General features: G+C 35.0%; 1 protein-coding gene across 1 annotated transcript in view; it reads left to right on the forward strand.

The window, feature by feature from the left end:
• LOC140666602 (GAS2-like protein pickled eggs) overlaps positions 1–23,985 on the forward strand; it is a 61,833-nt gene extending 37,848 nt beyond the window's left edge. The window contains exons 4-8 of the mRNA XM_072893952.1: positions 9,846–10,047; positions 10,145–10,229; positions 11,024–11,426; positions 12,675–13,044; positions 19,261–23,985. Of these exons, the coding sequence (XP_072750053.1) occupies positions 9,846–10,047; positions 10,145–10,229; positions 11,024–11,426; positions 12,675–13,044; positions 19,261–20,204 (2,004 nt within the window). The 3' untranslated portion in view covers positions 20,205–23,985. The remainder of the gene's footprint in view (positions 1–9,845; positions 10,048–10,144; positions 10,230–11,023; positions 11,427–12,674; positions 13,045–19,260) is intronic.
• Positions 23,986–25,050: the final 1,065 nt, after the last annotated feature.

Raw genomic sequence — 25,050 nt, forward strand, 5'->3', positions numbered from 1 at the left:
TTCGTGCAAAATACTTGAATTAATCTTAATGTTTTACTAATTATAAATAAATACGTGCATATTAAGAATTAGGTACAGGCATATCGAATTTATATTATATTTAATTTAACTACCTTGTTTAAAGTATCTTGCGGTTTACAACTGCAACTTTAATTTACGAAAGAATTGCTGATATAAGCTATTTAATCAAGATTGTAGCTTTAAATCATTCTAAGACAAGCAAGACAAATTATTCTTTATATTTAACATTTAGTTAACATTAAAATACAGGGTAATAAAGAAAGATTATTAATATCGCATGCCAATAAAGCATACCTGATATAAAATTAGGTATCATTCTGCTTGTCTAAAGAAATATACGATCGCACCTCGGCAGCCGGCAATTATGCAAGCCTATAAATTAATTGCGCTAAAAGAAGATACTCTATGGCAATTAGCGATTTATTTTCCGCATAGAGGAAACGTGTTCGCCGCGTGTTAACCTTTTCCGAGTCAGACATGTTTTTCTAGCTTTTTGCTCGACAATCTATCCATGTTGCATATTCCGTTTCGTCGCATATATCGCAGAATCGTCTCGAATAACTGCAATTACTTGTCAAAAAAATTTTTTTCTTTGTTAAAAAAATATTACGTAATCAATGGAAAATTACTACTAATTTTACACGTGGACTTTATTTCTATTTGCTTTCCTCATTGAGTTATATCGAAGTGATAATATTGGATGACACAAGAAATAAGGTATGTCACTGGAATTATATATCTGATAATGTAATAAAATTGTCATAAATTTCTTATCGTCAGAATGCATTTGTTGAATACATAAGATGAGCCCAACGAAATTGGTTTTATGTTTTGTTAGGTCGTTCGACGTTATACGCGGAGCATATCAGTGTCACAAGAAACGGTCGCGCAAGTTAGGGTAGGACGGTTGATCGATCGCCGTGAAAAGATTTAATGGTCGTCAATTAAGGAAAGGATTTTTGCCGCGATCGCTGTCGGCTCTTTCGTTGGCGCGTTTCATCGCAGGAAGTGCACCTGTCGCGCAGTTTTTTAATTCGTCGCCCTGTAAGTCTCTTTGATACGTCGCGCCGATTTGCCATTGGAATTAGAAAGTCATCGAGCTGCTGCAGGCAATAGAGAAAAGAGAAGTGCTATTTCACAGGGTTGTCATTTTTTCTTCTCATCAAATTCCTTAACTTTTCCAAGAACTCCATTATAACGTGCATGGTTATAATAATGTTAAAATTAATTTTACTTCCTTCTAAGAGAATGTAACTCCTATGCGGAATAGTGGTACAACAGTTACAAGATGCGAAATTTAATAGAACGTACAGAAGCAATTAAACGAGAGTGATTCGCACACAGCTGTTTATTAAGATAACATAAATTACGATATATATTATAATTAGTAAATATAAAAGTAACGTCGTTACTTTTGTTGTAAACATGTAAGGAATTCAAATTAATTCATTAGATTTGCGAATAACAATTATGATATCTCGTTTCTACAGTTTATTTATGACTTGCTAATGGAAATCTTATATAACAGAATAATCGCAGTTACAATAATAATTGAACAAATGTGCATGAAAAAGCTCGTATATTACTTGCGGGCAAATGAATAAATATGTAATACGAATTATTATAAATGATCGATTGATGATATAGGACGATTAGACTTACATACTTTATATTAAATTATCCGTTTATCTATATAGGTTGTTTTATACTACAGCATACATAGAGAGAGAGAGAGAGAGACACACACACACAGTCAGTTTTAACTACCAATTTGTAACAATTCAACGAATAATAGCAGTATATCTTTTTGATGATATTTTAATTTTAATAATATTAACTTTGCATTTTAATATATAAATAATGTATATATATATATATATATATATATATATATATATATATTTTGTTTAGTAATAGTAATACTTCTGTGATTCATGACTTTTGTTAATTAATGAAATTCTCTATCAATTCACGAGAGCGATAAAAACTGACGTTTCTTGTTATGTACGATTCTTGCGTAAACGAGATTAACAAAATTTTGCGATGTTATCGCAAACACTTTAAATCCAAATGCACTACATGCAATTCGTTAGTGCGCACGCTGCGTGCACAAAGATCTCTATCTGCATCCGATTTGCGCGAGAAAGTTGCTTTACAAGAATCGCTCGCAGCATACATCGCGAAGTCATTTCGGATTATGGATATCCAAAAAAATTGTCGCAACCGATCGCAACGAATCTGGATATGCGTGGGAGATATCGCTCGCATCTCTCCCTTTCTCGCCCCCTCCCCTAGTTCTCTCCGAACGAATACACCGATAATAATCCGTATTCCGTATCGGTAGGTTGGGTCGCGTTACGTAAGCCATGGCGGCCTTGCATTATAGCATCATAACCATTCATCCTGTCCGTTCACCTGCAATGCGCCACACAATTTGTCCCAGAGCGAGCGATATACTAATATAGATATGCATATGTAGATATACAGCGTCCCGATCATGTGCGCTTTCTTTTTAACTGTGAGAACAAACTGAAAAAAGCGTCGCTTCTCGATGTTGAGAAATCGATAACTTTGAATCTTAAATGATTTCAACTAAAATATGAAAGCACTTTTGCTTTCGCGAATTAAGATACAAGCTATAAAAATAAATCTTTTTTTTTTTCTAATAATATTTATTAATATTATTTTGTTTTAATTACGCTTTTTCCGAACTAAAAAATTGACAAATTTTTAATTTAAAGATTAATTAACACCGAGAGATAATAGTTTTCTGAATTAATAGTTTCTGAATTAATAGTCGATTCTTAATTTGATTAATATGTGACAAGAGCTACATATTGTTTGGGGACACCATATATATCTAATCATACGTATTTATTGGTGAGTGAATAGTGTTCTGTACACGCGGATTATTCGAGAAATGTAAGAGAAATGCTGTGGATTCATAAAATCAATCTATTGATTTCTAATCGTCGCTAGATATTTTCAATTTACAACGCGTTATTTGATATTTTACGATTTCTGAGAATATTTCTAATCGAATGAACGAACTCAAATGTAACAATTTATGAATTTAGTTACAAATCTTCATATTATTATTACAAAACTTTAAAATCTAATAAAGTTATAATTATAGCTAAAATTGTAAAATGAATATATTGTACTTTCAGTATATTAATTAAAGAAAAATTTTAAATAAAAGCATTTTAAAAGTGTATGAAATACAAGAAAAGAAAAGAAAACAAAGGAAGTGGAAAGTGTTGTATATTGAAGAATTAATTCTTCGTCTTTCGTCACTTTTGCAAGACAGAAATGAAATCGCGTTTAGTTCGCTAATGCCTGAGCGCACTTACAAACCGGAAACGCGTAGCCTACAAACTCAGTAGCTCGTAGACAATTGGTCTGTCGCAAAACGGTCGAGGACGACGAAAGAGGTCGGTGAAGATGACGATTATGTCCTGGATTTGATTCCGCGATTGACGATTATTAATATAATTCCGCATCTAATAACTCGATCGTAGCGCAATTAAATGCATAATCAATCGATATATTTCTTCGCAATCTCGACTCTTGGTGTTCGTTACGAGTGTTAATATCACGCCATTAGTCTCGCTGCCATAACATTTGCCAACTAAAAGGACAACAAGCTTGGATTTGCTTGATAAACGCTATAAATTTCGCCTGTCGCCGCAACGTACATTAATGGCCATTAGAAAATCGTTGTCGAACCGGTTACATTATCGTCATTGATACTTATTCTGTAGTAAACGAAGGCTTGGAAATGTTACGCAAACGCGGCCATGCATTGCGATGCGTTAGTTTCATAAACACAATAACGTCTAATGATAATTTCTCCATTTATTGAGATGAGCTAAATACCGTCAACGTGTCAGTCGAAGCAATCTTTTGTTGCTTAGCATCGCGTTTTATTCTCAAAAGGCGTGTATCTAATGTAAAACAAGCATGTTATATTAACATTCGCATTAAATGTATAATTTAATGCGAATTTTTTCAAAGTAACATATCATAATAAAAGATTTCTATTCTTTTTATTAATTTTAAAAACTGTAATTTTGTAACTTAATGTGAGTTATCTATTTCAAAGAGTATAAAATTAAGTAATCGGCAGAATTACGATAATAAAATATGCTGTAAAATGTCGAAAGGAATCTACACATATATTGCAACCCGAAAAAATAATTATTTTACATCATATTTTTAAACGATTTCATGTATCGCAATCTTCTATATGGGCGTAGTTTATAGCCTATTTCACAATTTTGATCGGCCATTCGCTCCTTCATTTGGAAGGCTGCTATGCCTTTCTTCGTTTCGATTTACGGCGCAATTAATGCGACGCGTTAATGATACGCGAATGACGATGAGTTAATACTCCATATAATTAATTCTTAAAATAGCATTTGGAACGGGTTCTTCTTGACGAGAACGATAACGCAACCGGCGAAGTAAATAAATCCGCGCGTCGAGCCTTATAATGTGCCATTAGGGCTGACAATGAGCCGATTGGTTGTGTCAAGGCATTCATCGTAAGCCAGTGAAATTGTACTTCGTTAACGTGCCTAACTACAAATTTTTCCATATGTTTACCGCTAATATATCGGTTGGTAGTTGTCGCGAATTATCCAACTATTTCACGCAAAAGTCACTCGGCATAATTCGATTCGATTTATCTTCTTTCGTGCTTCTTGGTCGCTTTAAACCCCCTGCGTGTTACGTTGCATTAAAAGCACCCGATATAACTGTCTAGCACCAGATATATATGTTATTATCTTAAATTTGCGTCACGAAAATGTTATATCACGAAATGAATAAAAAATACTAGCAATTTTCCTTCAAGATTTCAAAAAAGAGAAAAGAATTCAATTAAAAATAATATTATTTTAGCCTTATGATAATTTAAATATTTAATATAATATATATTAATATACAGTGAGAAAATAAATGTTAAAATATCTTTCTTTAAATAAATAGAATTTTAATAATTTTCTAGAAAATTATGTGACATTTGTGTAACGGGTTTTGTGAGAAATGTATGACTCATGAGGAGCACAGTACGATTGTTGATATCCTCCTACGGTAGAATGTATTAATTATCGAACGGTACGGCCGTTGCGATGCGACTGGATTCGTTAATCGACTGCGCGACCTGATTAAATATTTGAAAGGAGAGACAACGTGACGTAAGTAGAAGCTCACGATCGACGTCAGTCGGAATGCCTTCGGAATCCGCAATGAAACGCTTGTTTACGATGATTTACCAAGCCATCGTTGCTTTTCCACGAAGATCTCGTTCGAGCAAAGATTTTTATTTTTATCTTACGTAACGTATCAATTTGTCAATCGCAATTTAAATCAGATTTGTGGCATCAGAAACGCGTGCGGGCTTTTAATGCATAACAAATCGAGGACAGGGACGAGATCGATCGATATTTTATGATAATTAGGGGACAGAAGACGTAATAAACTCGTTGCTATAATATGATGACTTAATGTAGTTCTTCGTATTTTTGAGAACATATTCATCTGACATATTTGACAATCTAAATTGGATATATTTTTCTATGTAATATATTATCATTAATTTATAATAAAATGTGTATAAGATTATTTTTAGCCAACGCACACAGAATATTTTATAACAAGGCATGTTCTAACGGCGTACCTATATATTCTTCTTCATTTCTAAATCTATTTATATTATATATACATGTATATATAATACACGTGCGATATATCTACGATATATAGTTTCTCCGTAAACTTGCGGCTATGCATCACGTGCAATATCACACAACTACGGGATATTATATCTTTGCCGCGAACATTCTTGCCGCGTTTGGTGCGACATAATGTTCTGTACGATGGATTATTTAACACCTCGAGATACAACGAGCAAAAAATTTGCGTCGTCTTATATCATGGAGAAAATTTCGCTCGTGACAATTACGAGCATAACCACGCCGTATATGCTTGTTAATTTATCGAGCAGTTCATATAAATCGTCCGCTGAAAAAAAAAATGTCACCGGCAATTGCGGAGGAAAACGCGGTATTCTGGCCACGTGTCCGCGCTTCTCAGCGGTCCGTGACTAAGAATTTCACATAGCATGGCTGGTGTTGTGTTATACATTGCGAACGCATGACACGGCACGGTATCGATAAATAATTTTCACCAAGTGTCAAAAGCATACCACTTATTATATGCATACATGCGAACGGTATAGGAAATGCCTTTAAGCTCTAGCTAAGAAATCTTTAAAAACTTTATTGATTGATTGATAAAATAACAAGCAACAGTAAATTTGACAATGTCATCTTTGCCAGTTAAAATTGTATGTCTAAATTAATATTTTATGACGTAGAGACGGTTTGTCAGTATCCTCGTTATAAATATATTTTTCTTTAAATATAAATCGACTTTCTCATTAGAATTCCTGGAAGGCATCAAAGCGCGTATAAATCGAACGGACATAGCTTTACCGCTTGTTTCTCAACTGTCTGAACAATTTGTTTGGCATATAAGCGTTAAATTTCAAACAGTCGTAATTGACTGTAAATATGGACATGGTACATGATGCATTCTCGGATCTGGGTCGATCTTAGGAGCCAATGGAACACGTTCTCAGATTTAGATTGGATATTTCTCATAAACACTCTGTATATTTAAGATGATCCGACTCGGCGATAAGAGAGAGTGATCGATAACACGGTCGGTTTAACGCCCGTCATAGAGTAAATTTCGATCTTCGAACTCGAGAAGCAATTTAAAACGAAGCCGACTCACGAAGTTATTGATAAAGACGATGATGAAGAACGTTGATAAAAAACTAGTAAATAGATGGCACGTAGATTAACGAAACTAAATATTATAGTAAATGGGAGATCTAGTAATAATAAAATTATTAAATATTAATAAATTAATTGCAAGGCTTAATCAAGTTTATCTTTCTCTCAAAACAAATTATAAGAAATAATTTAATGATTAATATGATTATATATAATATATATTAATATTTATAATGATTAACTACATATAATTAATATTAATATTTAATAATAATTTCTTGACATTGGAATAGAAAAAGTTAAAATTAAACGTGTAAGTCAGTTCAAGAGAAAAGAAAAAAAAATATCTCTCAGCTTCCAAGGAAGCATAGCTAATTTCTGCTTAAAAGATCCAGGAAGTAGCACGAAGTCTTTCACGAACGCTTCACGATTCTCTCGCGATAAATATAATTAATTGCTAAACAGACAGTTCCTTCAGTCATCGAGATACATAAAAATGAAAAGTAACAATGAAATAGAACACCTCCCCCCGTGCCACCGCTGGCGGCTAAAGAAACAGAACGGAATACTCTCGGCATCGTAAATCGCGCTCTCGATGACTCGATAAGCACGTGCGCGAGCATGTAAAAACGCGATAAACTGCTGATCTCTTGGCGATCGGCAGTTCGATCATCGATACCCCCGGTTAATGACCACTTCCGGCGGGCTCTACGCTATCGGCGCGCTCATTGATAAATGATTACGTTAGTGACGTCGCGGGCTACGGTGGGTGGCCGCCTCGTGTGAAGGACACGCGTGTTCGCGTGTTATATCGCCGCGAGATCCGCGACCGCGATACCGCCGGGCTGGCCCGGCGATCAATATGAAGCGAAAGCCGCCGTGCACTCGTTCACCGGGCACTCGTTCTGCGACATTACGCCGGCGGATCGATCGATCCACCGGCTGTTTATCGGTCGATCCGATCGATAATGCGCGCGCGGGGAGAGAGAAAGGAAGTCTCGCGCGATCGGTCCACATGAACCGCGGGCGTGTACCTACCTACACGGCGGGCCGATAAATCGTCAACCGCCGACGGCGACGTCACTTCGACGGTGTCGAGGAATTGAATCGGTCAGTGGTAGAAGGGCTCGTGTGTATGCTACCAGGTGGTTCTGTAACTTTTTGCGTTGCAGCCAGTATCGCAGCACGTGTAGGAATAACACGTACGTTGACATATAATTTTTAAATTACAGTCTACAGTCGATAATACTTCTCGACTTTTTATCGAATTTAAAAAAAAAGTAAGATTATGTTGAATATTTTTTTCGGTTCTCTCATCTAAAAAAGAAATTAAAAATAAAAGTAAATGAGTTCAATAAATGGTATAATATATACACCTTTTTTCATGATATATGTTTACTTAATTTTTTTTCGAGTCGATATCTGGCATCAGTAATCTGCTGAATTAAAAATCATTTACCAAGTAGATTCTTCATTTTTCATGCACACGCGTGACCTGCAATTATTCGGAAATTAAGTGAGATTGTGTAACGTTCTTGAAATGTCGAGATGAATCGACCTGAAACTACGAGCATGAATCGTTGCGTAATCTTTTACATGGACAATTTTATTTTATTATTCGGCGACAAAGACGCGCAAAAGGTTCTCGACACGCTTGCCTATCTCTTCCTTCCGAAGTTGATTTCGCCGACGTTTCGAAAGTTTTCGCTCGAGATAGGGAAAAAGAAGTCGCACGCGTCTCTCTTTCAGAGAGGTGAAACGAACTTGTTTCATAATAAGGGCCGCTCCTTCAATGCTGAAGAGAATCGACTTTAATACGAACAACTCGCGCGCAATTATCTCTGCTTTCTAATTCGAGCGCTTGCGAAGACGCTTGTGAAAATGGTCCCTTTCGCCGCGTTATTAAATGAATAACCCTTTCTGGAATTTATAATCTCAGAGACTTTCGAATCTTCAATTTTAAACGTACTAATAAAGAAATAAAATGAAATGTAAGTCGCTAGGATAAAAATCAAATATTTGTGAATTAATTAACAATAAGTTTAAAAAGCTAGGAATCAATGGACAATCTAAAAATTATTTTATTATTCCATTTTCAACGTCAGTTCTACGAGAAATTATTGAAAGATGTATCTATTTAATTGAATGAAAAAAAAAAATTGATGAGAGGTTGCAACTCGTGTTACATGGATACGATTTCGTTGAATCGGAGCAAAATGCAAAATAAATGCAAACTTTTTCTTCATTGCCGGTAACAGAAGCGACTTTCTCGTGAGGAAAAACAAAGTTTTCCGAGTTGGTAATTGATCTTATACGAGCATGCATCTGTGGTGTTTTTTTGTCCAATGTGATTCAGCGGGCGATCGCCACTGGAAGCGACTCGGAAGACGAAGTCGGACAGTTTTACCTGTTCTCCGCGGCCTTGTTAACGAAACGATGAGCGTGCGTTTGAAACCATGGCACGGCTTCCGAGAATTCTGTTTCATTCTTACTAATTATCGGATCCTATATTCTCCCGCCTTTCGGTTCGGTGATGTTTCTCTCCGCGAAACAATGCACCGCTTGACCAGAAACTGGTCCAGGTTTCATGTTAAAAAAAGTAATAAATGTATTCCTCCCAGTATTTTTAGTTAATATTGAATCCGAAAATACATTGATACCTTTTCTGTTCACGTTATATATTATATTCTTCTTCGAGAAAGCTCTATATATATATATATATATATTTTTTTTTTCCAGTTGCGGAGAATGCAACGCGAAAAATAGCGATTTGCAATTTAGTTTAGAAATTTCCAGAAAATTTACCTACATTTCATTGCCTTTAAATAAATGTTGAGTTCTAAAAGTAGAAAAAAAAAAATATTCGAAATAGAATCTTTTCACATTTAATCTGAATTCTTCTTACAGGAAATCTATTCGTTTTAATATCATAAATGTAGGGAAAATTCAAACAGTAATCAATAATTGTAAGAGTATGTTTTACATTAAATTTTAAAATTGATTATGTTTTGCTTTCAGGTTCGCGATATCGTGGAGGAGTGCACGTGTCCGACGCAATTTCCGATGATTCACGTGGCTGAGGGCAAGTACCGGATCGGCGACACCAAGGTCACGATCTATGTCCGGGTCCTACGTAGTCACGTGATGGTGCGTGTTGGTGGTGGATGGGATACTCTCAGTCATTATTTAGAGAAACACGATCCGTGCCGATGCAGAAACTGTAAGAATCACGCGCATCACGTTTTTACCGAATCCTTCTTTCTAGACAAGTCACAACTTAATGATCCTAACGATCAATCTTTTTTCGAATTTTTTAGCGCATCGCTCGATGGTCTCAGCGAAGCTCATTCAAAAGGCCGGCGGATCCTTCGACCTGGGTAATGCGCAGGTGCATTATGAACGGTGAGCACATGCTTTTTTTTTTTTACTACAGCGCAATTTTAATTATACAGATGTAATGCAAAAAATACATTTGATGGCGATAAAAACGGATCTATTATAATATATAGAATATTGTATAGTTATTATTGTATATTATTATTTCTTTTCAATTTTGCAGAGCTTTATTTATTTTTGCTAATTTTTTATTTTAATTTTTAATTAATTATTCATCTTACATGAATTATTTTTAAATCTAATTTTGAATAATTGATCAATAGAATTTTATTTCAAATTTATATTTTTTATCTGATATTTAGTGTTAATCATTATGATTAATCGCTATGTCGCTATTCTATATTTTGAATATAAATACCAGCTGGTGCGTAAATCCGGTATGACATTAGCGATATTGTTATGGACATTCTATCGCAAGATATTTTGTATAGGATAGTAAAATATATGGATGCATAAACACACAAACATTGTGCACAGCACTGTTCATAAATACATTAGACTTACGCGAGAAAAATAACTTTTCTCTCATTTTCTTTTAAAATAGGAATTATATTACATTTTACATCTTTAATTTTATTAAACAAGCGTGAAGTTTTATTAACGTCAACGATTTTCGTTATAAATCTCTTTAATCTTATCTACGTTTGCGAACTCTTACGTACGGTATTATACACGTCGTGACATTTCGTCGCGAATACGGAAACTGGAAATTCTCCGGTGCACACCCGGTAAACACGACCCGATATAACGACCGACATCAATTCTGCTATAAAGCCCGCGGTCGTTGTTTCCACCTTCAGATCATCACCTCCGAGAACCCGGCGGAGTTCCGCGTCGAGCGTCGGTTCGGTGCAGAATCTACAATCGGCGCAGCTGCACGCACCACCCAGAAGCATTTCTAGCAATCGCTCGCGATCGCCCACACCTCACCGGCCAACGGCCGGCAGCAAACATCAACAGCATCAGCCGCAATCGAACGACGAGCTAAAAAAGCGCTCGAGGAGTCCCACGCCACATAGGAAACTATTGGCGAGTCCGAATCAGCATCAGAGCGATTTGGCGAAACAGAGATCGAGGTCGCCGACACCTAGGGCGAACCTGAGATCGAGAAGCCCGACGCCACGAAAGAATATAGATTCGTCCAGAAGAAACGAGGAGGCGAGATCGCCAACTCATCACGGAAAACTTCATGAAAATGGCCGAGTGAGTTTGCTCTTTTATTCTATATATTTTTTAAATACTAGTATAATACTTGAATTATGGAAAAATATTACAAATATTAATATAACTTTTGAGAGTTTAAACTTAACATAAGATAGGTATTTGCGATTCCAGCGCGATAGTCATTATAACAAATTTTTAGTGAAATTATTTTTATTAATTTGTCGAAATTAACATGGCTCGTACTCTTTCCCTTATCTCCTCTTTTTCCTCTTTTTTTTTATTGTTCTCCCCTTTTTCCTCTATTTCCTTTATAATTAACATGATCAGTATATTTGTCTTAAGAATCTGAATTGATGCAAACAATATTGAAAGATTCAGCTAAATCTATGATCAGCAAAATAGTTTTTCAAGAATTGATATCGAGTCTAGAAAATTTCAGAAATAAAGAAAAAGAACAAAGAATCAAAGTTGAGAAATTAAGAGAAAAAGTACAAAAAAAGAAAATCTCAACTTATTGAGACTGAAGTAAACAAAAGGCTTAAGGTCTAAAAATAATTAAAGAATAAGTAATAAAAAATAATTATAAAAAAAAAAATTTGTTTATCATATGTATTGAGTAATATAATATGAGTTAGTTATCATCTTTTAAATTACTTAATTAGTTATTTTATAAATATATAATTTTTAATTTTTTGCTTTTCGTTTATTTTTCTTATCTCGTCTGCTTTTCTTATTAAATAAATGTAATTTGAATAGCGAGCAGTGTACGTATAATTCTGTGATATGTAAAATGTAGCATTTCTAGGTATCTATTGCATTGTAGATCATTAAAGTAAAGAAACATATTTTTATCAGTTTTATAAACAGTTATGTAAAACGTTAAAACGTTAACAAATCTAATATAGATTTTATCAAAGTTGTATAACTAAAATGTTGTTTATTTTCAATAATAAATACTATTTTTAAAATAATACATTAATTTTATTATTTTAAAGTTCTTTGATTTATATATATGTGTGACTTTTCCATCAATTAAATCAATTTCCTTTTTTTTCATTAAAAAATTCCTCTTTTCCTTTATAATAAAAAAAAAAATAGAGAGTACGAGCCCTGAATTAATGATGTTATTGAACTAATAATAATATGTTTTTAAACATTTCGCGAAACTTTTGACGATCTTTTAATTCGATAACGAAATAACGATTCTTTTTTATGAGTCACTCAGAAAAATACGTAGAAGAAAGGAGAAGTCATGTAATCGGAACCGGATTTGTTTGCTTTGTTCAGGAGAGCGGTCTTAAAGTACCAGGCGAGTTTACGAAACGATACATCGTGGAGGGTGGCGTGGCGCGTCGTGCCGTCGAGAAGGACGACACGCCGAAGTACGAGCCGTCCATCTACAACTACAAGTGCAGCGAGGACTCGAGCGGCAGTCGAAGCCCCACACCGAGTAAAGAGGAGCAACCACCCATCGAGACTTTCGGCAAGGACACCACAGCGAACACCCAGAAGTCACCGCACGGCGATGGAGAGCACTCGGACAACTGCAGCGAGGTGTCCGACGAGGGTTACCGAAGCCTCGGTGCCGTCCAATCGTCCACCGCCAACGGGAATTCCGCCAGTACGCAGAGCTCGCCCACGGTTGCCGATTGTCAAAGTAAGTGTGTAATAACGCTGTATATATTCCGTATGCAAATTACGCGTGAAATTTAAATGGAATTCCAAAATTGAGACATTATCCAACGATAAAATAAATCGGTTGAAAAAAAAAAAAAAAAAAACTGATAAAAATTCGCGACTATTTCCACCGACTTATTGTCCGCCGAGTGGTGACACACTGATCAGACTCTCGAGTGTCCAGCATTTAAAGTGCGCTTGCCAGCGAGCGAGTCATCGTATTTAATAAGAGAATGCGAGATGACGAAGAGGAGGAGAGAGATATGTGGATGCACAAACGCGGGCATTGTGCGATCGGGACGATGTCGCGTGTCGAGGTACGGCAGACGGAAAAGAAAATCTCTCGGCCGTGTGCCGATGCGAATCGATAGATTAAATTCGATTACGGCGGTGGATTGCGAGAAGGAGAGCTTTGTCCGTGAAAATAGAGAGAACGAGATCACGCGCGAGCGGAATTTAATACTTTGGCGCGCGCGAGTGACGTTTATCTCGGCCTGTCGATCTCGTGCGTATCGACAACGACGAATTAATTCATCCGTTGAAGCGGCGATGTTTTGCGCGACGATAGATGGAGACGATAAATTTTCTTTGTTCAGAGAAAAAAACGTAATAGGTACGTATACAAAAGGAAAAGTTATTTCGCAAGAAAGAAATAGAATTATCGAGATAATAAACTTTTGTATACATCGATTATTTGACTGTAATGAGAGAAATATCACAATTGTAGAAAATTTTTTATTTATTAAGATACGAAATGTTTTTGTTTCTTTAATTTATCTTTTCCGAAAAAAACCATTTTTTTTTTTTTTTCTAAAACCATTTATAGATATTATATTTATTTAATCCATAGAAATTTCATCAGAACAGCAGCTTGATTTAAATATAATGTTGCAATCCATATTCATTGTGTATTTTCACGATTAAAAAAAATGTTTAATGCCTTTGTTAAGTCGAGAAATGATTCAACGATGACAGGAATCATAGAGATTTTAAAGTCCCGTTAGTTTATACGCACGCTTTAAATGAGCTGGTAATAGCAATCTTACGATCCTGCGATGAAAGTCTAGTTTGCATCTCTAGCTCGATCGAACTGTCGTATAAATTCCAATACGATTTACATACAATGTGCACAAATTATTGGGAATTTATACGAATCCACGCATACACATATACGCGCGTTTACTATTTGAACGTCTCGCATTAATTACGCGCCGTTGACATGGTGGTCGGGCGGGCTTTTGTCGATTCATCGAAACCGTCCTGTTAATCAAACATGACAAAAGCGTCGCATTCGACATTCGATGGTAGCTCATGTCGATCGTGTCTCGTATATTGAGAACGCGCGAGGACAAACTGTCCCTAGCAAAATCTCTCATGTCTCTCTACAAATCGTACAAGGCGTGGGTGCCTAAGATCGGACATTTGGATCACTTTAAATATTGCGATTAAATATTCAAAGTGGCAGGAAATATTCAAGTATACAGGCACGCAGTACGCGTTGTAAGATCGCGTTCTCCGCATCGGGTCGGGCTGACATTTAGCCGCTGTGTCGATTATACGCGAGGGAGATCGCTCGAAGCGTGGGCGATCTCCAGCAACCTGTCCTCGGAACAATCGCCGCTGGTCGATCCTCGATAACACTCGTCGTACGCTCTCGCCTTGAACACACGCAAGCACGCATCCGTGTACTCGACTCACTTGACGCGGTTGTGACGCATTGCCGCAAGTGGAAAAAGTTTGCCGCGGCCAACCGCGGCTCGACGCGACTCGCTTCGATCGTCCCGATGCTTTTCTCTATGGGTTGAACGGACTGGAATAGTTCTAGCTTATAACCCGGTGACCTGAACGCTTTTCACTTAGAGTGACGCAGAAATAACAAGTTTTTCAAGAAGAAACTTGCTTTAAGCTAAAGCTTGTAGGATTTGTGCGAAAACATGCTGATATATAGCAGAATTTGCGTCTGTTTTTCCATTGTGATTAAAATTGGAGTTACGTATAATTAATCAATTAAAATGTATTTTTAAATCTTCTCAAGAATATATAAAGTATATGTTACATCTAAAATACACATTTTATCACATTATTTATTTTATTTTACACACCATTTATTGGTTTTTAATGAAATGTCATAATAATTTTATCATTTATTTATGGGTTTTTTCTCTTATTTAAGCAATTTTTTATACTAATTATATATTTATTCAGATAGAGGATACAATTCAGAAATCTGAAAAAATTAGAAATTTTCATTTTCTATAAAATATTTAAAATATTATATTTTATAGAAAATAAAAATTTCTAATTTTGTCAGATTTCTGAATTATATCCTCTATCTAAATACATATATAATTAATATAAAAAAATGCTTAAATAAGAGAAAAAGATCATAAATAAATGATAAATGCAATATTCAGATACTTAGCAGTATTGAATATTTCTTTTGAGCAAATAAAATTATTTATTAGAATCATTGAGAAATCTGTGATTAGATTTTTATGAATCAAAATTTACATTTTTATATCGAAACATTTATGACATTTGCTTTAATTTGTACATTTTATATTTATTTTTTCTCATATTTTTACTTATATACTTATATTCTGTTATATCCAGTATATGTATATTTCTATCTATAATTACTCTTTACAGAGTATAATAATTTATTTTCTCTTGTTAAAATCGATTCATGCTATTACATGCATCTTGTTCTGTCTTTCATTCTTGGTTCACGGTCGAGATGAACTTTCATGTTACATTTCGCGAGAAATGAAAGGACGATCTGGGGGCGTTCTAGACAACAAATATCCTATCGAGATTTACGCAAAGTCGCCGAAGGCGATCCCCAATGACTCACTCATTTACATTGATATCTTTAATTTATTCAATGGCGCTAGAGCGCGTATATGTTTCAAAGATGCGCATCGAAGTATTTGACTTGTTTTAACACGATGTATGCGATCTGCTTTCCGATTCGTGTCGGCACATTTATATGATGCTGCGCGTCTTGCTTCGATTTCGAGGGAGAGGTTTGTGTTCAGTCAGGCGAGAAAACTTCTTGTTGGCGTCGAGAGTAAAAATAAAATTGCGCGATGATTAAGATTGCTGGCCAGTTGAAATAAAACGTGAAAGAGTTTACATTAAAACCACATCAACGAAATCTTTTTAGATCCTTAGAGAATCAAGAATCGATTATTGATTAAAGAATTATGTAAATAATTAATTAAATTTGTCATTTCTTAATTATTTTAATAATTCTCACGTTCTGTAGATATGTAGTAAAGTGTTCTAAATATCGCAAATTAAATCAGATCTGAGAAGGAGATTAAAGAGAAAGACTGAAAATTATATAAAGAAATTATCTCGCAAAGGCTTAAACTACTTTAACTTTGTTGAAGTATGTTCATTCGTCACGTCGTAAATGAAGTACCGTCCGAAAGAATTGAGCCTGGCAACGACGTGCAATTTTTTGAAGCAACGAAATGAATTTCGCGATTTCACCGGATTCGTTCCAGCGCTCCTGAGCGTGTCGTCATTATTTGGCAATGCTCAACGTAACGCAGTAGTTCCTTTGCAGTAGTTCTTATAATAAGATAAATTAGCCGAAGCGGCTAATTTGCCTTGTTACGTTTTGTTTTGTGTAAGTGGAATTATATTATTATAATGCTATATATTATATTATATTATTATGCTTATTTTTATGCTACAGTTATTCTCTTAGATATTATAAATAGAAATTTTCCTTCATCGATTCATATGTATATCTTGTTAGTGTTCTTTTTAAAACAAAAATAAATTCACTTACAACGGATTAAATATGTTTTACAAAAATAGAATTATAAATCCAATGATATATATGAAAAGCTCAGAAGCTAGGTGTGAAGGAAATCTATAATTTTCTCGTTATAAACCTAGTAAATTATATATACTTATTTTTTTATGCCATAAATGTCATATACAATATTGAACGAATACGAAATCATGATATCGAATCTAATATTAGCAAGTACGTCAACGTAGGTTTCTTTGCAACAAATTTAATTCGTAATTCATTTGCGTAATTTTAATAACAAGTTCCAAGGTTCTCGTTAGATCGATGAAGGCTGAATCCGGTTTGACCAGTAGCACGTTATTAGGACGAGATCTCGAAATAGATTTTCGATTCCCAGATTTTAATTACGAATTGCGTTCGAGCGTAAATGTATGCATATCTGCTATAACTCGATAAATCTATAATCAAACGCCATAATATTTATGCGATGTTTTTTGCGTTCGCGGACGAGATTAAAAAACGCAATATGTTATTGAGAACCTGATGGACTCTTTTAAACTGATGAGGGTTAAATTCAATGTGATCAGTGAGCCGTATTTCGAGGAGTCCTTCTTCATTTAAATTCGAATTTGATGAACATTTTCTCATTTACATTTGTCCCGATGGAGACAACGCTATTCTATCATTCCCGCGTGTATACACGTGACATCGATGCATGAATTTAAAAATCTAATTTCTCTTCTTTGCGAAGACTGGGCTTTCTCTGTGGTTTATACGTGGGTGTGTACGCAATACACAAAAACGAAATATGAAACGACATGCGACGTTTTGGTGAAGGAGCAGCTGATTGGAAAAAACACGAAAATCGATACTTTAATTACATAGCTCATAACATCAAGATATAAATTTTAAGGCAAAAAGAAAAGAAAAATATATATGCACATATATGTTAAATTTATCAAAAACTGGATAAAAACGTAAAATTATCACATATAAATGTATAATTTTTAATAATGTTGTTGAATATATGCACTTCTTATATAATATTAAATTGTATCAATTTTATTGAGAAATTTTTGTTCAGTTTATCGCGCGGGAGATATTTCTTTTTTAAATATATTACCATCTTTTTATGGAAATTAATAATTAGCAATTTTTTTATGTAATCATCCGGATAATATATCTCTCGATCAGATCAATAATAATATTAATAATTGTATAATGAATATAAAATATATGATCAATAATTACTATGTAATAGAATATAAATAACGTGAAATGAATATTTGTACGATATATATATATATATGACAAAGAGGTTTACATAATTGGTTACGTAAAAATTATGTAGAAAAATTCAAGCTCTTGTGTGTTATATAAAGCAGCAGAAGATTTATGATTACAACTCGTGCGGAAGTTTCCGATGAAGGAATCCATTTGTCTTTGGATTAGATAGTTGCCTTCGACCTTTTACAGAATTGTCGTTTTGCCGATGTAAATCACACAACAGGACCCACTATTCGGTTTCAATTGTGTCACGGCCCGTTCCTTCACTTCGCCTACGCTAATTATGCTAAACGCGACCGACCAATTCGGTGACTGTCGAAATATTTTTTGGATTCTAAATCACATATATTCGCGAAAGTTGACACCTCGTGATGATGAAAAAAAACAAAAACTTGAGCCCCATAATATTGATTGCTGCACGCATGCATTCGTCGTCGAAACTGTTACTATAATGACAATGTTAATGGATCGTCACACAACGGGAAACCGAGATATAAGAATGATAATTACATAATTGTATAACAATTTGCTTATATAATTCAATGATTTTTAATGCTTGGAATATGGCATTATATGATGTTTTCTAAAAATCTAGTCGTGGTTAATTAATAAACTTCGCTAAGTGTATTAATTGAAATAGACATGTACATGTTAAGTTCAAAATTACAATAAATTTACGGTAATAATGTTAATGTTATATATAACGATTAAATAGTATAATATATATACATATATAAATTAAAAAGATATGTTATAAAGATTTACATTTGCGTAAGAATGATAAAAAATGCAAATGTTTGTTTTAAGAAAAAATATAAAAAAATTGACTGTGTGATAGACTGTTTCTGTATTTTATTACTTCTGCTCTTATAACAGTATTCTTTATTGTTAAAATTGTTAATTACAATTATATTTATAATACCTATATATAATTTTTATGTATTTCTCTTTCTCTCTCATCTTTACAAACTCTGAAAAAGAAGTTACTAAGCATTTGTCTCTGCTATATCTTTCATGAATATTTCAAAGTTATTCTTATGCTGGTCTCATATGACATATAGCAAGCAATGTCGAAACAAATAGTTACAAATGTCAAATCCAGTGTCTCAGAACGCGCGTTCTTTCCGTTTTTTGTTTCAGAGCAACCGCCAAAAACGGAGCTCGAGGAAAGATCTGGCGTGGAGACTGACAGTATTGAGACCGGACTGCGTAAGGTAAATCGAAAAGATAGACTGGCGAGTCCTTTACGAGTTTCATCCCCGTCCAGGAGCGTGGCGTCCTCGTCGACCGGCGACAGGACGCCACGTGCCGGTTCTGTCGTGCGAGAGAATAGCAATCTATCCAAGGCGTCGTCCGGTAGTAAGACGCCCAAAGACAGCAATTCTAGCCCGGAGGGTAGCCCGTTAAACCGAGGTGGTTCGATACGCAGGGGCAACGGAAGCTACGGGACGGTACGCAAGTCAACGCCGACCGGGAGTCTTAGCAAAGCGCTGTCACCAGTACCGATACACAATTCCACGAAAACGTCCGTCGGCGGTAGTGCCACGTGGAACGGTCGTCAGACTAGGCGGCGAGCCAGTATTCAGACAGATACCTTCCTGGATCCAAGATCGACGCCGACCACGTGTGCCACGACGCCGAGTTTCTCGAGGAAGAGTCCAGGTAGGCAAAGTCTGCAGTCGCGGCCGAATCTGAATAGTGGGATCCAGTACGATAGGAACGGCAGGCGAATCAGAACAGCTACGGGAACCGCTTCCCTCCAGTCATCGCCTACCAAGGTGACGAATCCACTGCTTGATCAGATTCTACAGAAACTGGGTGATTTGAAGGACGAGCGCCAAATGGTGCAGAAACTACAGGGCCTTCTGAGAGACTATCAGGCTAGCTCGACCGACGGTGCCGCGAATATGGAGTTCGCCAAAATGTGGGTGGACAGTAACGGGACGATGACTGTGCCCCAGGATGTTCAGGTATCAGTTACTCCTCGAAAAGATCCGAAACCTCAGGAAGGTTGCTCGAGGATACCGGTGCCTCGTACCGTGTCCTATAAAAGACCGATGTCTGTGGCGTCAGATACCGTTTGAGGGTGGTTTTTCTTTTTCGATCGAGTCTTGAGGATCAAGGTAAATCAGGTAGCCTTCCTGTGTTAGGCTAAATTAGGCTGAACGGGTCAGTGCTGACGTTAGCGAGAGCAACTACTGCGCACGCGAATAATCGTGCCTCTTACTGTGCTTATTTCTTGATTCGATTTAATTGATAAGTCGGACGTCTTAATCACGATAAAAAATGGAGGAGTGTATATATGTTTTATAGTTAAAAATATGTTTTATAATTGACTCAAAATGATAGTATTTAAAGGGAGATTTAAAAAAGAGATCTGTAGTTTAAAAAGTTTATAGGTTTTTAAAGGCGAAAGAAAAGAAAAAAGAGTCCATAATAATAAAGATTAAATTATTCCATACTAAAAGCATCACTTTTTGAAATAAAATTTTTTTTACTTTCGAAAAGTATCGTAAAAAAGCATTTTCCATAAAATTAAGAAGGAATTGTTAAAATATAATTTATTTAATAAATTACTATGTTTTAAATTTCTTCTTTTTAATATTGAAAGATGCTTTTTATAAGATGCTCTTTTCTAAATATTTCAGAAATTTACAAAATTATAAATTAATTATTTTTATAAATTTGAAGTATACAACTACTTGATATTTTTAAAGTTTACCCCAGGATTTAAAATCAACGTCTATTAAATAAAGACAAATTTTGATGCTGGAAAACACACATTTATAAAGTTGTAATATTTAAAACTTTAAAAGTTTAGAGAAATTATACTTATCAAAAGCAAACAATTTAATTGTAAAATCTGAATTTTTTATTTGAAATTCTAGGATCTAACCTTCAAAAAATTCGAATTCTACATTAAATGTTTGTTTTACTGTTGTATGCGTTTCATCATGACAAACAGTTTGACGCTTGGACTATTGCTTTCTATTTCTATTCTTCGCCTACGCCTTCAACGACGTTGTAGATCGAAGACGTCCGACTAGAGAGTAACTTAACGGGCCTTAACGGTACGGGGTCAATCAGTTAGTAGCTCTTAGTAGTCACGTATCGGGGTGGTGCTTAGATGGTGCTGAAGAACGAGATGACGTTTACGATAGACAACAAAGAAAAAGAGAGAGAGAAAAAAAAAGGGAAACTCGTTTCGGACAAGTTTTCAATTGATTAATACGGAATCAAAAGTGTGCAATTACATGCAGTGAGTCTCGTATTAATGGCTTCCCAATCGATTCGCACTTCCAATCATTTAGTTGCATCATATGTTTATCAATTGCTGAGTTCGCAATAATTATCTTTGAATTACCATGCAAACTTTTTTAAAAACGTAAAAAAAAATTATTTTTATTTTTATCTCGTGCATGTATTGTGATATTTTTTTTATAAAAATTAATTTTTCTTTATATATATAAAATTGTATATAAAATTTCTTTAAATTTTTAAATTTTTTGACATACAATATAAATACTAATTAAATAATTTAACGAACGTGGTATTTAAAGAGTTAATACGATTAGTGATGTCGATTTTCAAAATCACATATCGTGGAAAATTGTCGAGAGACCGCTGCAATTGCACGCGTTTCACCGTTGCCGATCGGTAACGCCTAATCATTTTTATTTAATTATATAGTTTATCGGTTATATTTATCAAAGATAATTTATTTATACGTTACGGCCTCGCCACGAAGGAGAGGAAAGAAATGAAAAAGAAACGAGAAAGATACGGGAGAAAGAATTGATGAAAAATCGAGGATCGAATAAAAGCGGGAAGATCTCACACATTCGGATCCATCGGATATAAAATCAAACGACCCCTTTCCCCTCAGTTTCCCCCAACCTGAAACAGACTGCATTGTGTAGATAATGACATGTGACGTCGAACAAATGCCATTCCAGTGTTTAACTGTTTTTTATACCAAACGCGAGCGTAGCGCCAAATTTTGTACCAAGTGTCTTAGTAACGGATTAAGACAGAGAGAAAAGGATTTATTTTGTCGACGCGATTAGCATATGAAAGAGGGATATTTTTTAGTACCGTGGTGTTAGATAGTAAACGGTCAATGTACGACAACCGCGAGTAGAAGCGTTTTACGAATATTCGGACGACACTATGTTGCCGATCCTCCTTCTCCGTTCGCGTTTCTTCGTCGCCGGAGCTTTCAGGAAAGTCTTCTTTAATTCGCTAACGTTGTACGCGTGTTATATACGTCAATCATGTAGGAAACAGTACGCGAAAATCATGGCGAATCTCCTGATATAAAGTGCGGAGAATTAGTCGCGATAAACTCGAGCCACCTTGCCTTATTCGAACAATTTCCTACGTCTTACGCGTATACATAATATCGTCGTGTTTTCTACACACATACGCAACACACACACACACACACACACACATATGTACACATACATAGATACACAAGTATATAACATTGCCTGTAAATATATTCGCGAGCAGTTTCGGTGAAAAATCTTCTCTGCTATTGCAATTAAATTGATCTCTAGTCTAGACGGCCATGGTGTTGTACCATTTATTTTACTTCGAAATAGTTCGCGATGACATTTAAATAAATAAATGCACACAAAACAGATGGCCGAGAAAACACGACGGATTTGCTACTGAAGTTCGGTGCTGCGCAAATATAGCGTTTTATCTTCTGTAAATATAACGAGTACGTTGTTATAGAAGCATATCTTCGTTTTTATCATGTAAAGCATGTTCTATTTAAGTTAAGCTAAGTTAACTTAACCCTTCGATAATCGTCGCAATTAACGCGAGTTATTTGTTGCGTCTCATTCACGCGATAAAACGCGTATTTTTATCTTTGGATTGTCATCGTAGTATGAAAAATACTAGGATAATGTGTGAAAAATTTCTCGAAAATTATCACGTGAATTTAAAATCGTTACTTGAATGAAAAAAATTGCGAATAATCGATATTACGTGACAAAGTTTTTTGTCTTTACCCGACACTTACTTTTTATTGAAGGGCTAAGTATGTCGAGAGACTAAATCACCAAACACCATTTTCAGCGAAAATCAGAGATAGATCGCTCCAGAAATTTACATATCGCATGATCGCATGATGCACATAACCACAGCATATTTCTCCAGAATATGCAGGATTCAAAACCCACATAACATTATTTTTTTTTATCTTTTTTTTTTTTTTGTAAAATATCCATTATTTTAATCGATAATCTCATCACTTACATATTTTCCAATCCTAAGAATAAGTGCACATTCATGAATGAGCAATATATAAATATTTATATTCATATATTGAAAAATTGTATGATGCAGTAAAGTCTCGAGTATTCGTGTATCAATTCGATGATCTAGCACGATTGTTAAAACTCTGTGTTTTTCTGTTCAAAAATATTGCGCTCGGTTCCGCTTTTCTTAACAGGTATAACAACGTTTACCAGAACGATCTGGTAGCGAAAGATAAGAGAAATATTAGTTCTCCCGTTACATTGCGCGTTAATTTAGGCGCCGGGCGACTAATTCTTAGGCCTAAGCTTTTTGTAACCCCAACGATATCACGGCCGTGCGTTAATGATTAAGCAATATATCGACGATTTATCAATATTAATATTATTATTACAGCTATTGCTATGATGATAATGATGATTATTCTCTATTATATTATTACGAGATTATTATTATCATCACAAGATTAATAAAGATTAATTGCTATGATTATTATACGCAACGTTGCCTATGTTACGTTATCATTTTATCTACGAACAGTTGTAAATTGACCAAAAACTATATAAAAAGATTAATAAAAGACCTTAACAAGAAGCGTTGCATCACGTCGTTCATGCCAATTTTCCTTTGTATTATCTTCTTCTTCGTTTATACAAGATTCTACGATATGACAGAAAAATGGATATTACTCTGATTTTCATAAAGTATCATCATTGAATTATATATTTTTTGTGAATTTTGTTTTCCGTTAATTAACTATTGTAATTTACATTTATATTTTTTAGAAGTAATTATGTATAAAAAAAATTTCTCGTTAAAAAAACAGGACTCTCTCTTTAAGTATTTGCATACAAAGTAATCGAAGCGTAAGATGTGAAAATTTGCCGTATTTTCCCGTTTTTTTTTCCACGTGACGACGGTGAGAGAGGGGCCTGTTATGAGGTCCAGTACACCACACGGACAAGCGGCCTTGCCACATATGGCGAGACGGCTCTCCTCGAGAATACCGACAACACAACACGACCAACAATGGTGTACTGTATACGAGCGGCGTGCGTGTGTGCATCTCAACATGCGCACGCTTCTCCTCTCGGTTACGAGCGAGTGTGCGAATCTCGGAAGGAGCCATTTTTGAAATGTCCAGCCGTCGCGCGTGAGATTTACGATCAGTCGTAGTAGCCTCGATAATAACAGCGACGATTGTGCCAGAGTTTATAGGTATTAGCATAAAAGCTGCACGTGCGTATTTTCTGATCGATGAACCTTCTTATTCCTTTCGTCAATTCGAAGCGATACTCATAGACTCTTTTCGCATTTAAATAAACGAAAAATATATTTCGTGTGAATTTTTTTATAAGTTTAAATGATATGTATCTATAGTCACCCAAATGTTTGAAGATTAAATTATATATGAAGTAATAATAGACACATTAATATACATATAATAATATAATGAAATATGAATATCAGATGTTAATTAGAATTAATATTATTATTTATATACATTTGTTATAATCACTATAAGAAATTTATGTGTCTAACTATTAATTACTATGACTATTACATGTACTTTTGCATAGGTCATATAATATTTTTCTGTCATTTATAAAATTTTATTATTGTTAATTAGCTATCGCGTATTATATTAATAATGGCTCA

The sequence above is a fragment of the Anoplolepis gracilipes genome, chromosome 6 (genome assembly GCF_047496725.1).
Source record: "Anoplolepis gracilipes chromosome 6, ASM4749672v1, whole genome shotgun sequence".
NCBI lineage: Eukaryota > Metazoa > Arthropoda > Insecta > Hymenoptera > Formicidae > Anoplolepis > Anoplolepis gracilipes.